General features: G+C 39.0%; 6 protein-coding genes across 8 annotated transcripts; 2 read left to right on the top strand and 4 right to left on the bottom strand.

The window, feature by feature from the left end:
• The first annotated feature begins 58 nt into the window (after positions 1-58).
• On the top strand, positions 59-1,423 carry LOC132198842 (uncharacterized). Its single transcript, XM_059623097.1, has 3 exons — positions 59-568; positions 624-845; positions 916-1,423. The coding sequence occupies exons 2-3, from the start codon at positions 674-676 to the stop codon at positions 1,200-1,202; spliced, it is 459 nt and encodes a 152-aa protein (XP_059479080.1). The 5' UTR covers positions 59-568; positions 624-673; the 3' UTR covers positions 1,203-1,423.
• Positions 1,424-1,759: 336 nt separating this feature from the next.
• LOC132198841 (large ribosomal subunit protein uL2) lies at positions 1,760-3,295 on the bottom strand. The gene is made up of 4 exons (XM_059623096.1): positions 3,151-3,295; positions 2,751-2,889; positions 2,332-2,692; positions 1,760-2,128 (listed from the first exon to the last, which is right to left on the bottom strand). The coding sequence occupies exons 2-4, from the start codon at positions 2,886-2,888 to the stop codon at positions 1,854-1,856; spliced, it is 774 nt and encodes a 257-aa protein (XP_059479079.1). The 5' UTR covers position 2,889; positions 3,151-3,295; the 3' UTR covers positions 1,760-1,853.
• A 245-nt stretch (positions 3,296-3,540) lies between these two features.
• LOC132198643 (cytochrome c oxidase assembly protein COX16 homolog, mitochondrial) lies at positions 3,541-4,316 on the top strand. Its single transcript, XM_059622794.1, has 3 exons — positions 3,541-3,917; positions 3,983-4,103; positions 4,161-4,316. Exons 1-3 carry the CDS (start codon positions 3,817-3,819, stop codon positions 4,230-4,232), a joined length of 294 nt encoding a protein of 97 aa, XP_059478777.1. The 5' UTR covers positions 3,541-3,816; the 3' UTR covers positions 4,233-4,316.
• Positions 4,317-4,428: 112 nt separating this feature from the next.
• Positions 4,429-7,217, bottom strand: LOC132198641 (peptidyl-alpha-hydroxyglycine alpha-amidating lyase 1). The gene is made up of 10 exons (XM_059622793.1): positions 7,053-7,217; positions 6,769-6,954; positions 6,533-6,713; positions 6,203-6,446; positions 5,852-6,150; positions 5,568-5,774; positions 5,309-5,512; positions 5,188-5,256; positions 4,982-5,131; positions 4,429-4,925 (listed from the first exon to the last, which is right to left on the bottom strand). The coding sequence occupies exons 2-10, from the start codon at positions 6,850-6,852 to the stop codon at positions 4,741-4,743; spliced, it is 1,623 nt and encodes a 540-aa protein (XP_059478776.1). The 5' UTR covers positions 6,853-6,954; positions 7,053-7,217; the 3' UTR covers positions 4,429-4,740.
• Positions 7,218-8,002: 785 nt separating this feature from the next.
• LOC132198665 (secretory carrier-associated membrane protein 1) lies at positions 8,003-10,247 on the bottom strand. Its single transcript, XM_059622816.1, has 7 exons — positions 10,004-10,247; positions 9,675-9,779; positions 9,462-9,617; positions 8,869-9,076; positions 8,558-8,816; positions 8,369-8,504; positions 8,003-8,309 (listed from the first exon to the last, which is right to left on the bottom strand). The coding sequence occupies exons 1-7, from the start codon at positions 10,058-10,060 to the stop codon at positions 8,139-8,141; spliced, it is 1,092 nt and encodes a 363-aa protein (XP_059478799.1). The 5' UTR covers positions 10,061-10,247; the 3' UTR covers positions 8,003-8,138.
• Positions 10,248-10,372: 125 nt separating this feature from the next.
• LOC132198727 (ubiquitin-associated protein 1) lies at positions 10,373-13,000 on the bottom strand. Of its 3 annotated transcripts, none has more exons than XM_059622917.1 (8): positions 12,864-13,000; positions 12,574-12,720; positions 12,382-12,506; positions 12,151-12,323; positions 11,484-12,099; positions 11,271-11,393; positions 11,000-11,215; positions 10,373-10,944 (listed from the first exon to the last, which is right to left on the bottom strand). In XM_059622917.1, exons 2-8 carry the CDS (start codon positions 12,602-12,604, stop codon positions 10,717-10,719), a joined length of 1,512 nt encoding a protein of 503 aa, XP_059478900.1. In that variant the 5' UTR covers positions 12,605-12,720; positions 12,864-13,000; the 3' UTR covers positions 10,373-10,716. The 3 variants fall into 3 exon arrangements, with proteins under 3 accessions (XP_059478900.1, XP_059478901.1, XP_059478899.1); XM_059622918.1 differs by having other exon boundaries at positions 12,574-12,682; positions 12,864-12,981; XM_059622916.1 differs by having other exon boundaries at positions 12,793-12,926.
• Positions 13,001-13,020: the final 20 nt, after the last annotated feature.

A 13,020-nucleotide genomic window follows, 5' to 3' on the forward strand; every position in this document is an offset into this window, starting at 1 on the left:
GCATGAATGCTGGGAGCTCCGAATATGCTGCATATGATTTTACTGTAAATATGTATTAGGAATTAAATCGCTTAAACATTATAACCTCAAAACATGTATATTAATATATGTATAGGCTCTATTGGTCTCCAATAACATTTTTTTTACTCAATCTAGTATCTTGCAGAGTTTAACATATTTTTTTTTCAGAATTCTTATTTTTTACAGCCTTCGATCATAACGAATTTTTGACATTTTCTCTTGTTAAATTTCCGCGCGCGGTGTTCCATTTCAAAGCTCTGTTTATTTTTTCCATTGTAGCAAATTGTTTTCTTTATCTATTGTTGCTAATTGAGAGGTTAGAAATTTCAGCCGTTTAAAATTCTTGGACGATTTTTGAAATGCCTTTCGATCCGTTAGCATTTGTTTCTGTCCCGCATGATTTTCCCTCGGACGGAGAGGAGGTCCTCACCGAGGCGGTCAGACTGGGACCTCAAGAAAGGCCGACCTTCTTAAGAGGCGAATCTGCCGTTTGGCCTTCAGGTCTTATTTGCATTTTTCAATCATCTCGCCGTTGACACTCACGCAAGTATGATGAATCATGTACATATTTAGTGCCATTAAAATTTAACGAATATCCTTAGGCCTTCGTGAATTAGCTCGAAGGAGATCTACCTTCTTCTTCAGGACTCCAATGGCCAAATGGAAAGACTGCCTGCGGCCAGAATCAGAGGCGGCCAAGATCTTGACTTTTCAGAACTCAGCCTCGCAGACAGTCTTCAGCTGCAGAGACCCTAAAAAGTGCAAGCCTAGCGCCCTTTTAAAATTCTGCTTGAGCAACGGATTGGACATCTATGGGTGCGTCAGTAAGTAGCGCCATGAAATTCATCTTTTGACAAAATGCTGAATGAAACTTATTTTTCTCTCTTTAAACAGGCCTGTCTGATTTGTCCGTTGTTGTGAACCGCGCCCAATTGAAGCAAAAGAATAAGGATCGAAGGAACGCTGCTGAGGCTGCGGAGAAGCAGAGGGCTGTCGAGGGCAAAAAGCCGAAGGGTCTGGTTGACTGGTTTGTGTCTTGGATTCGAGGAAAAATGAGAGGACTCAAATGCCGAGAAGTTAAAATTTCTCTTTTAGTTTGGTTGTTTCTGTGTTCAATTTATCGACACATTGTTAACCATGCCCAGCTGCATCGGTCAGTAATTTCACAAGTTTTAGCATAAAAATAAGTCTATGGATAAATAAATAACAGTAATTCTGTGACACTCATAGCCAGTATACTTCTTGCTTAGCTCGGCCAAACAGCTTGGTTTTAAAATAAGAATATTATCTCATCAGGCCAAATCACAGCTCACAATTCCTATTTTTATAAATAAGAAATTAAATTATTTAATTATTATAATATAAAAAAGAGCCGCTGTTTAGGGATTAAACCACAAATAATGTCAAGAACACAGAATCCTATGAATAACCATGAATAACTAAGTACTAATATTTGAAAAATACATATAAATGAAAGTTCAAATAAAACCCTGGCTTTTGCAAAACACACTCATCAAGACCAGCAGAAAGTTGGCAATAATTTTACATATTTAAAATTGCACACAAATGCTAAGATCCGAAGCTAAAGTTAATCATTTGACGACAAAAAACACTAAGCTATTGGTGGATGATTTCCTTAATGGGAATTGGAAGCTTCAAATTAAATCCAATGGAACCTCTAATTTTTGTCTTAAAAAGCATTTCAATTAGGTTAATTCAAAATAAAACATGTAAGTCATACCTTTTGGGTGTGTAAGATAAGTTTAAAAATTGCATTGTGTACAAGATGGAACGAATTTATTGGTTTTTCACAGAGGACATACAGATTAAGCCTAATCATCTTTGTTTTGGCTCGTCTTTCCTCCTCTGATCCTACCTGTTCTTCTGGCAGCAATGAGACCGACCTTGCGACCAGCACTTGTTCCTCTCTTGACGGTCGAGGCCTTACCAATATGTTGATGGTTACCACCACCGTGGGGATGCTCAACAGGGTTCATGGCAACACCACGTACCTTAGGCCAGCTGTTGCGCTTAGCCTTGTACTTGTGGTACGCACGGCCGGCCTTCAACACAGGCTTGTCAATACGACCACCTCCAGCAACAATGCCTAAAAAGAAATTAACTTTATACTAGCCTGAACTTTGATAATTTAATGAAACAGTGAACAAATATTAAAAGTAGATAAAAATTAATATTAATTTAAATTATATTTCGATTTTAAAATCTAAATTAAGAAAAATAGGATGCTTTTATGTTTCAACCAATTCGTATAACAGTAAATAAGAGTTCTGATGCTGTTTTGACACTTACCAACCATGGCACGGTTGTTTGAGGGCATAACTTTCTTGGCGCCTGAAGGCAGCTTGACGCGTGTCTTCTTTGTGTCGGGGTTGTGGGCAATAATGGTAGCATAGTTGCCAGAAGCCCTAGCCAGACGGCCTCGGTCGCCGGTCTTCTCCTCGAGGTTGCACACGATGGTTCCTTCGGGCATCTGACCCACAGGCATAACATTGCCAATGTTGAGAGTGGCCTTCCTTCCGCAGTACAAGAACTGACCGGTGTACATGCCTTCTGGGGCGATGAACAACTCCTTGCGAGTTTTAAACCTATAGGGGTCTCTGAAGTGGACCACGGCTAGGGGAGCACCACGGCCAGGGTCGTGGATGATATCCTGGGGATGATATTTCGATTAAGTAATTTTTTTTAATTGCTAGACCGTGTTTACATACCTTTACAACACCCTTAGTGTAACCATGACGTTCGGCAAAGTCCAAGGCGCGAAGTCTTGGGGCTCCCTTGCGATGTTTGGTGTGAGAGCGGAAGACGCTCCCCGCACCCTTTCTCTGTGCGCGGATAACTCGTCCCATCCTGGAAAAACAGAAGGTAATACAATTTAATTGTATGATGAACATACATAAAAATAGACAAGTCAAATTCTGACTCGCAACCAAAACATGCCGACAAAATTTATCAAATTAAGTTGATTTCAGTGAAAATAAAGTGAATTTACTCTTTAATTACGATAAAACAAGTATTTTAGAATTTAAAAACCGTTTCAGTTGAAGCCGATGGTGAAAATTTAGTTAAATATTTTGAAATTTCAAAATTAATTCTAATTCACATGCTTACCTTGCCTCTTACGTGGTTAGTGAGAAAAACAGTTTTTTCGTTCTGACAGTGTAACCGGTTAAATTTTGTCAATAAGCGGTATTTTCTCTTCACTGAATTTTTTGAATTAATATCTTTTATGCAAATATTTCTGCAATATCAAATAAAAGATCAATTTAAATTGTTCGCGATCTTTCAGCTTTCAATGTTTTTAAACAGAATTATGTACTGTTAATTAAGTAAAATTATGATTTATTATACCAAATAATTAACCGCCAATAACTTTAATACCGGTTGCTTTGCCTTCAAGGAGCTTTTCATTTCTCTATTTTTGATTGGTTATCTCACTCAAACCTCAAACAACAAGCGTTCCTATTGGTCCATCCACATCATCGGTCCAGCCCTTACGATCCTCCTTGCCCTTTTACAAAAATACAAAAATCAAAACAAAGTGTGGCAGTGGAAAATCATCCTTATTAATTAAATTTTAATAGATTCCAATTGATTTTGACTTGTCTGCATACAAAACAAAATAAATTGAACAATTCCAATTCTTTTATTTTCTCACATAAATTAAATTTCATCTTGCCATTTATTCGCAACTGTTGCAAGTATTAAGAAGTTGAAGACAACCAAACCCAAAGGAAATAAAACGTTTTGTTAGCCTCACATTAAACAAATTAAAGAATGGCTAAATTTTTTAAAAAGAAGTCAACAAGATACGCTATACCATTCTTGACATTGGTTATAGGTGGATCATTTGGATTGAAAGAATTTGCCCAGATTAGGTACATAAATTTACATACTTGCTTTAGGCCATTTCAATAATCCCTTCATTATTGTCTTTTTTTAGGTATACATTTTCTAAGAAAGAAGCCTTTAAACCAGAAGAAATGAAAAAGCTAGGTGTGAAAAAGGAAGTCAAAAGCACAGGAGAAGTCACTCTCGAATCTGAATATGAAAAAATTAAAGCGGTATGTTGTTTAAATTGGTATTGAACATTTTTTTTATAGTTTGGAAATTTTATTCAGATTGATGTTGATCACTGGGAAAATAAAAGAGGCCCGAGACCATGGGAAGCGGACTCGCTCCAGAAAATATAGTTTCTTGTGTTCCTTAAATAAAAATAGTTAACGTTATTCTCGTTATTGTGCTGTGAACTTACATATTTTAAAAGATTTCTTTCCTCTCCAATTTCTTTATAGCGTTGTGCATCTGCAGTTTCATGAACTTTTTTAACTTATCATATAAGAACTATAAGGTTGGGAATCAGTAAATTTTTCAAAATTATAAATGGAATTCAATCTTGATTGGTTAATACGCTTTGCAATTTATTATACTTCATTAACGAGGTGGACATTCACTACATCATCGATAATAATCTACATTTTATTTGATATGAATTCCTCATTTTCTTCCTGCACAAGTTATATTTATACGATTTATACATTTTAAGTTCAGCACAACATTCATGATACAAGATAAAACAAACTTTTTGAAAGCTCCATAAAACAACAATAATAAAATGTTAAAATTCAATAAATAAAAATTAAATGCTTCAGACATCAGTCCTGACCCTCAAAGAAAATTAAATTAGGGATGAGTTTCGGTTCATGCTTTAGTAGTAAACGAGTTGGTTAGACTATCTGACTCATTGTCGATCTCCTCGTCACTCATTTCTTGACCAACCAACTCGAAACCAGAGTGAGGGTCTAATAGATGGCCCAACTTGAAGGTCTCCGAAGGTGTGCGCCGGAAGTGCCATTTCTTGTTGCAAAACCAATAGCAACAGGGGCCTGGAGCAAACAGTTGACAGTTTATGATTAATAAAAAAAATGTTTTTGATGATTACCTCTTTTCCTGACAAGAACAAAGATAACAGCCACCATGCTAATAGACACAAGAGCTGCAACGACTATAAGCACTTCCACACTCTGTGGAAGAACGTGGGGCGACTCTTCAATTATTGGAAGGAACTGGTGGGCTGACTCTGTCACTTCAACTGCAAGAATGAAAAGGATACAAAATTTTAAACAAAAATTACTAGCGGATTTATACCAACAGCAGGCGAATCCTCGACTTTGGCTGGATTTTCCACTCTTTGTACTGTTGAATTTCCTGTGCTCTCTAAAAAAATTTCTTTAGGATTATATTTAAATTTATCAATATTTTAACTTACTTTCTACAAATTTTGAGATCTTGTGAGGATCAAGTTCGACTACGTACACTTCTTTGCCATCAAAAGATACGGCAATGTCATGCGGCTGATTAAAATTGCCGAAAGTAGCCACCACTTGCCGACTGGTGATGCCAACTGCAAAGCCGTGCACAGGAAAATTGTCGTTGTACAAGTCTGGGCCATTGACGGCAAACAGCATTCCACCTATTGAAAAATTTTATTTTTAGTTTGAATAAATATATTTTTTATTATTAGTTACCCTGCAATGGGGTGTAGGCAACACTGAAAAGACGTCTGCCGAACTCTCTCGGGGCAATTTGGCCTACAAAGGTGCCATTGTCGATGCGGAAGCATTGGATCCTTCCATTTTCCCTGTCAGCCACACACACTAGGTTTTTCTCCTCTGCCAAAGCCAAGGAGTGTGGAATGGAAAGCTCCGTGGGAGCTGGTCGGTGGGGAATTCCATCTAAAAATTGAGACAATTAATGTATACTATTTCCAAATCAAATATATTTGGGGGAAAAATTCAGAAAATGTAATTACCAGAAGGCAAAGTTCTTCGCCCGAAGTTTAAGAGAAATTCTCCTTTTTCATTAAACTTGATTACGCGGTGATTGCAGTAGCCATCAGCTACGAAAAAATCGCCCGACTTGGTCACAGCCACTGATGTAGGTTTGCAAAAATGATTTCTGTCATTTCCTTGAATAAATCTTTCACCCAGCACCATCAGGGGCTTTCCCTGACCGCCTCTGGGCGGAAACTTGAACACTTGGTGCAAAGCAACATCCGTCAAGAAAACGTGGCCCTCTTGGTCCACTGTTAATCCATGAGGTAAGTAGAATCTGTGCAAATTAATCGTCAGCGCGATTGGCATGTATCAAGATTCAACCTTACAAATTTGCACCCCATTGATGAACAATGCGACCTGATTCAGGATTATATGTGATGATGGTGTTCTGCTCGATTGGTCCTTCGTCCTTCTTCCGATAGTTATCCTGGTTGTCGAAAGTAGAGGCATCCCACACATGATTGGCTCGGTGAAAAATTACCACGTTTCCAGCATTGTCGAAAGAAACTGCTGAAATTTGGCCTAGTGTGGCTTTTTTCAAAGGCCACCCGCTTACTTCCACATAGTTACCTCAAATGAAAAAATATAATTATTAGTCATCAATGATATTTAAAAAAAAGTGAGATGAGATGCAAAAAGTTCTTGATATTATATACTTTTTAAAGGAACTACAGCCTCGGGATCAACAGCTGGATCGTAAGTGTGCAAATCAGGTTGGTATCGGCGCTGCTCGTGTCTGAAATCACTGCTCGCATCCTGCTCGTAGTCAAACCTGCTGCCAGCCTCCTCATTTCTCTGCCGGGTTTCAACTCGTCCATAGCTATTTTCTGGCCACTTCTAAAAAATATGTACTTCTTTAGAGCTAAAACATTTTTTTAGACAAAATTGTTACCCTCGGAAATGTGTTCTTTGTGTGCCCACTGCCGAGGAAAAACACGATTGCGACTAGGTATTTTGCATAAGTCTTCATGGCCATGAATGCAATATGGGAATGGAAAATATCGTGTCGTCCTGCGCTAACCACAAAAGGTTGGATCCAAAAGTAGGCGAGCTACATCTTTTTTGTTTATTCTTTTATCTGTTGAAGAAAATTTCAAAATTATAAATACATAATTGTATGCACAAAAAGCGAAAGAAAAAGGAAAGCAGGAATGATTTAATACAGCCTTAACTTACGTATTTGCGCACAAAACCGCATCGGTGCTGTGCTTTTTTCTTATTGTGCGAATTTCCACAGCTGCAGAGATGTGTCCATCGACGACGACGACTGCTGTCAAGAAATCAACACAACACAAGACAACAACCTGTGCGTATGCGTATGTGGCACCTCTGCTATCTGCACAGCTTTGCTAAAAGCACTGAAATTCCGTAGAAACACGCCCATTCCCTCTCACCTGGGTGTGGGCGTGCCCAGGAGTTTAATTCAAGTCAGAAAAATGTAAAAGGCTGCAAACCGCACGGCACTGAAGACGTGGCGGTTGCCTATATCGCATTTACACTTTTCATCGCTTTTTGCCTCTGGCACATTTCATGATGTGATATTGTTTTAAATTAAATTTTAATGGTGGATATTAATAATAAATTATAGAGATTATCAATAAAATTTATGTAAAGAAACCATATTTTTTTCAAATTAACAATTTTAATTTAAACAAATTAATTTTTTATAAAAAAAGATTATTGATGTCTTTTTAAAGTAAATATTCAAGCGTATTTTATATGTATCATTTTTGTGTGGCAAATGTTATATTATATGGTTAAATAATGATTTTTTTTGTATTATACTCCACAATCATATTTATTTATAACAGACAGACGAGTCTTTTAAAACACTGTGTTCATAACATGTAATAGTCAATTATCATTTATGTAATTAACTCAAATGATTACGCATACGATCACCAGCTTCATTTGACGAAAATAATTTTGATCCTAAAATTTACATAAAATTAAGAACAAAGTGAAACAATTTCCCCACAAGTCTGCTTCTGTCTAAATGATTGAGGCTTGCAATGATTCCGTTATCTTAATAATCAATCATTTGAGGATCATGAAGTAAATTAACATCCGAAAGAGCAATTTTAGTCTCGTAATCAAGCAAATTAATAAAAGCGGTGTGAATAAGAAAATATAATCTTGTGAGAGATTATCAATACTTCTACAAGACATAAGTCAAGCCAGACACAGGTTGATCCGGCATGAAAGAACATAAATTACATAATCAAATTTTATATGTACAGGATTCGTAGAATTTTGATTGCACTAAAAGCGATTTCCACCAGAAGAGGTCATCTGGTTGACTTGAGTACGCACGGCCGCTGTGGCTGCCTGCTGGGCAGCACCCTGGACGTGTTCGTTCTTCATAAACTCTGTAGCAAACTCTGCCTGCGCCTTGGCAAAACTGGCTCCGGAACTCTTGTAAATTCCATGCACCTGCATTTTTAACAGCAGAGTAGTCTCAATTTTTAACGTCCAATTTTAAGCATTCATACCTTGGTAAGGAGAAGAATGTCCATGCAAGCAGCAGCTCCAAAGCCAAGGGCAATAATCAGCACAAAAAGTCCCACAAGGACATGCCACGCGCCCGCACCTCCGTCGTTGAAAACGGAAATGGCCATGATGAAGCCGCTGAAAGATTTTTTGCATAATTTCTAATTGTCGGAGAAAGTTTTTGCTTTTACCAAGCGCCACCACTGGTAAATCCTATGGTGTGAGACATGGTGATGAGGAATTGGAAAAAGTACATGAAGAAGAAGACCATGAAGTTGAAGGAGCTGTCGTCGCGGAAGGCCTTGTAGGCGGGTCGGTACCAACACAGGAATGAGAAGGGTGTGTAGAGGAACACGTAGAAAATGGAGAGACCAAAGGTGACAAATTTTCCATCGTAAAAGAGCAGGGCCAGACCACCGAGTACATTCAGCAGAAGGACGCCGCCGTGGTCTGAAATTGTTTTGCTAGAGACTTGTTCAAATTCAACATGAAATGCACTCACAGAGCCAAATGTAGTACAGCATTCGTACAACCTTTTGAAATTCTAAGGGAATGTCAACATTGATATCTTGGTAAAAGCAGGGCTGGAAGCAGCAGCCTTGAGGAAGGGGTGGCCAATTGTTCTGTCGCACGTTGTAGGGTGCATTTTTCAGAGCCTCTTCTCTCCGAGCAAGCTCCTCTGCTTTTCTTTCTAGCTCCTCCTGTCGCCTCTGTTTTGAGAATAAATACGAACATTAGCAACAGCATAAAAATTAAAACAATTAATAACTTAACAATATTTGGAATTTAAATAATTTGCAACGCTTTCTCTGAAGCAGACTGTCGACAGTATGATAGAATGAAATTTAGAGCAAGCCCATGCATTATTTTCTAATTATTATGAGAATTTTGTAAACCAAACATTTTCATGCAATTTCACGCCATCCTTGTCTTACCTTAAGCTCCTGCAAGGACCAAAACCATGAAAAAAACATTAATTAATTTTTGTCTTTGGTTGAATATATTTAATAATTAAATAACCTCACTGATTTCCAACTAAATTTTTGAAAGGGAAATATTCCCATATCAATACTCCATAAGATATTTTTTTTTCACCTGAAATTCTGCAGTCATATTTGGATCCTGAGTCTGCTGCCCACTCCGGGCGTATGCAGGAGGCAATGTTTCTTGAGTAGGTTGCATGATCGCTGGCTGGACGGTTGACTGGGTACCGGGATACTGGTACTGGGGAGGGTTGGCAGCGCCTCTGACCTAAAAAATTTTACCAGAGAGTTAGGGAAAGCTTTTTTCAAAAATTGTCATTTTTACAGAGGGTGGTTTTTGCTGCTGGGGTTGGTCTGCAAAGGGGTTGTAATCATCTAGACCTCTCTGGGCCTGAGACACTCCACTGGTGGCCTGCTGCACAGCTGGGTCCTGTAAAAATATATTGGAATATAGTTGAGGTTGACGGAAATCACAAAATATTTTTCAGGACAAAATTGACATGATTAATACGGAGGGAATGTTTAGTTCACGGCTTTGTGTTTGCATCGAAATAATATTATAGAGCTGATAAAAGAATTCAGCCTAATAAATTTTCATTAACTAAAGTTTGAACAGGAGAGATAATAATATGTAGAAAACACTTCAATGCTGACCGCAAAAGGGTTGTCCACTGTTGGCTCCCCAAAGGGATTTTCGTCGAAACCCGACATCTTGGGAAGTTTTGGTTTCTGGATTGGCTAGGGAGACTCTTCCGTCAAAACTTGGCGATGAGGACAAGTTCGTAAAATGACTTTCCGCGCAGTAATCGACGAAAATCTAATCGCATGAGCAATCCTCCGAAAGCTGATAACGACGACGACGGTTCACCACCACAAAATATGCACTGCCTGCGCCTGCCTCCGCCTTCTCAACAGCGCCTGCAGCGCCAATGTGGCTGACGTTGGCAAATGTCACGGGACAGCAATTCTTTTTCCGAAGGCGGAATATGAGACAAACTCAAAAAATATTATTTAAAAATTAATTATGAAATTTTATTTCTTTTAAGCATATAATGCGAAATCACAAGAAGCTCAAAATCAGATTCTTTGGGAGTAAAATATATGATCTTTTTACATCACGGACTTCTTCTCAAAATACTTCAGTAATAACATTTTACTTCCTCCTTGCAACACATACTTGCCAAAAATCAAGGCGTTCTACCAAATCTCATATTGACGAATCATTTATATTCCCTTAAGTTAAAAAGTATTGTGATGGCTCATAAAGAATCTTGTAAGAGAGGAATGTGGCACGAGAAAATCATTGCTTACAATATGCACCCTCAATTGAGCTGGGGGATGAAAATAAATAGATCAAGTGGATAAAATTAGGAAAGGAGTGCATCAAGAGCTTTGTCACGATCGCAACCCGACTGAATGAGGGCTGCCGACACTTTTTCTTCCGCAAAGCCTAAATCGACGAGCTGAACAAAGACTGGCAAAAACTGCTGCGCTCGTTGCTCGTCCAGCTTCAGGGTGCCCAGCACGTACTCAACCTTGGTGTCAGGGAAACCTTTTTCCTCCAGTGCTTGCACTTGCAGTAGGAAATCTACCACCTAGGGTTGAAAATTAGAAACTTGGAACTTTTTCACTCCTCAAACTTTTGCATACTTTCTTGTGGTCTTCGCCAATTATTTTGCACGCTCTCACCACCTTGGCAACAGGGAATCCCATTTCGCTGATTTGCCTGGCAAGTTTTTGGGCTTCTGGATTTAAACGTTCCAAAGTGTTTCCGGCAGCCCGAGTGACCACAGGAGCTGCTGGTGGTGGGCTATCGCCGCTCGGAGTTTCTGCAGGACTGTCAAGATCAGGCCATGGCTTCCAGTTCTGAAAATGCAATACTCAAAAATATGATAAAATTATGCATTTATTTTAGGCAAACCTCAAGACCAGTCGATCCAAAGCTTGCTGGTCTAAATGAGTTATGAGTTTCTGTTTTGAAGGCTTCGACACGGGGCACCTGGACAGCCGCTGTCCGACTAGTTGTGGCTTCTTTTTGTAACTCCTAAAATAAGTTAAATAAAAATTAGCTAAATTCATTGCAATTGCAATCTAAAACAGTCGCCTAAATAAATATAAATACATTACAACTAACCTCCATGATATCAGGCACACTTTTTGATGTTCTGGCTGATGATTCGTGAGAGGCAGCAGCGGAAGGGAAATGATATCGAACATCGTTAGCTTGACTGTAAACAGTTGCTGGGAAAGGGTGGTTTTCTTTCGTCGATGATGTGTGATTGTAGGGGTGAGGGTAGGACCACGTCTGCTGCTGGGGGTAGTAAAACTGATTCGAAGCTGCAGACCCTGGCGTTGGGGCTTGGGGAGGATAAAAGTAGCGAGATTCTGCATAGGAGTTGTTGTTTCTTGAGTCAAAATTGTAGCTAGGCGCTGGATTGGCAGCAGGTGGCGCTTCCAAATGCAGAACGTGAGCCAATTCCTCCAAATCGTTGATGGTCTTCAACTCGACATTATCAAAAGGGCTTGAGGTGTCATTCTCAAAGTCTTTGAAGTTGAAAGAGTTGGAGTTGGTTTTGCTTTCAGAACTGTTTTTGGGAGCAGCCAGGAGGACAGGGGTGAGAATGGCTGTCGATAGTTGAGGGCCAACATTTGGCTGAACCTGTTGATGAATTTCGGGCACAGTCTTTGTCACTGGTGAAACAGGTGGGGTTGATTCCTTAGCCTTGCACTCAATCTCAGCCTTTTCCATTCTGTTAAATTAAAATGTAAGGAAATTCATTTTGATAAAAATACACAAATACTTCATATTAAGCTTCTCAAGTTGATCTGTAAGCTCCTTGTCTCTTTGCTGACGCAAAAGCTGCTCCCCTTGAGCAATTCGTGCTCGTCGCTCCTCTCGAACTATTTCTTTCTGGGCTTTTCGGTAGCCACTGTTTTTGGCCACACTTCTTGCAAGGGAAAAGTCGAAACTCGTCTTTAAATTAAAATTTAAATATTGCATGGTTAAAGGCTAAATTAATAAAAATTCTTACATCTTGCAAAGTGCTCTCGAGGGTAGTTTCAAGACGTGTCATGAAACCTACCGGCAGGGTGACCTTTCTTGGTGGTCGGAACTTTTCACTGATCTTAACTGGAACCCCATCCATGTAAGATGTAACTGCAAGGAAACGACAAACCACAAAAATTAGCTGCTGTAGTCTTTGAGTGTTTAAATAATTTTTCACCATCTTGGATGTCGTGCTTGTTGTAGGCCATGGCGACTTGCGGGATTGCGCCAGACCTTATAAAGCGGATTGCGGCCTTCCAATTTCACTTTCTGAAGTCCATCATTAGCTGGAAGATTGTAGAATATGACTCAAGAACGTGACGCCCTGCAGGCAAGCAATGAAATTTGGCGTTTAAATCTTTCAAATTTATTGGAAGCTTTGTGAAGAGTCACATACATATCATATCTCGTATTTTTATCGCGAGCTGCCTGTGATTAAAGCATTCATTACATACTAATGAATAATACCTCGGCTAATGTTCAAAACTGATCCCGTGGCCAAGAAATTCTGGTTCTTGCTCGTCACACGCACACATCAAATCCAAAAATAATGCATTTTAGCCACCGTTTATGCGAAATTACTACGAAGGGGTGTCAAGTCATCTGATCATCAGATGTACCAACT

This window comes from Neocloeon triangulifer, unplaced genomic scaffold (assembly GCF_031216515.1).
Source record: "Neocloeon triangulifer isolate White Clay Creek 2 clone unplaced genomic scaffold, ASM3121651v1 ptg000013l, whole genome shotgun sequence".
NCBI lineage: Eukaryota > Metazoa > Arthropoda > Insecta > Ephemeroptera > Baetidae > Neocloeon > Neocloeon triangulifer.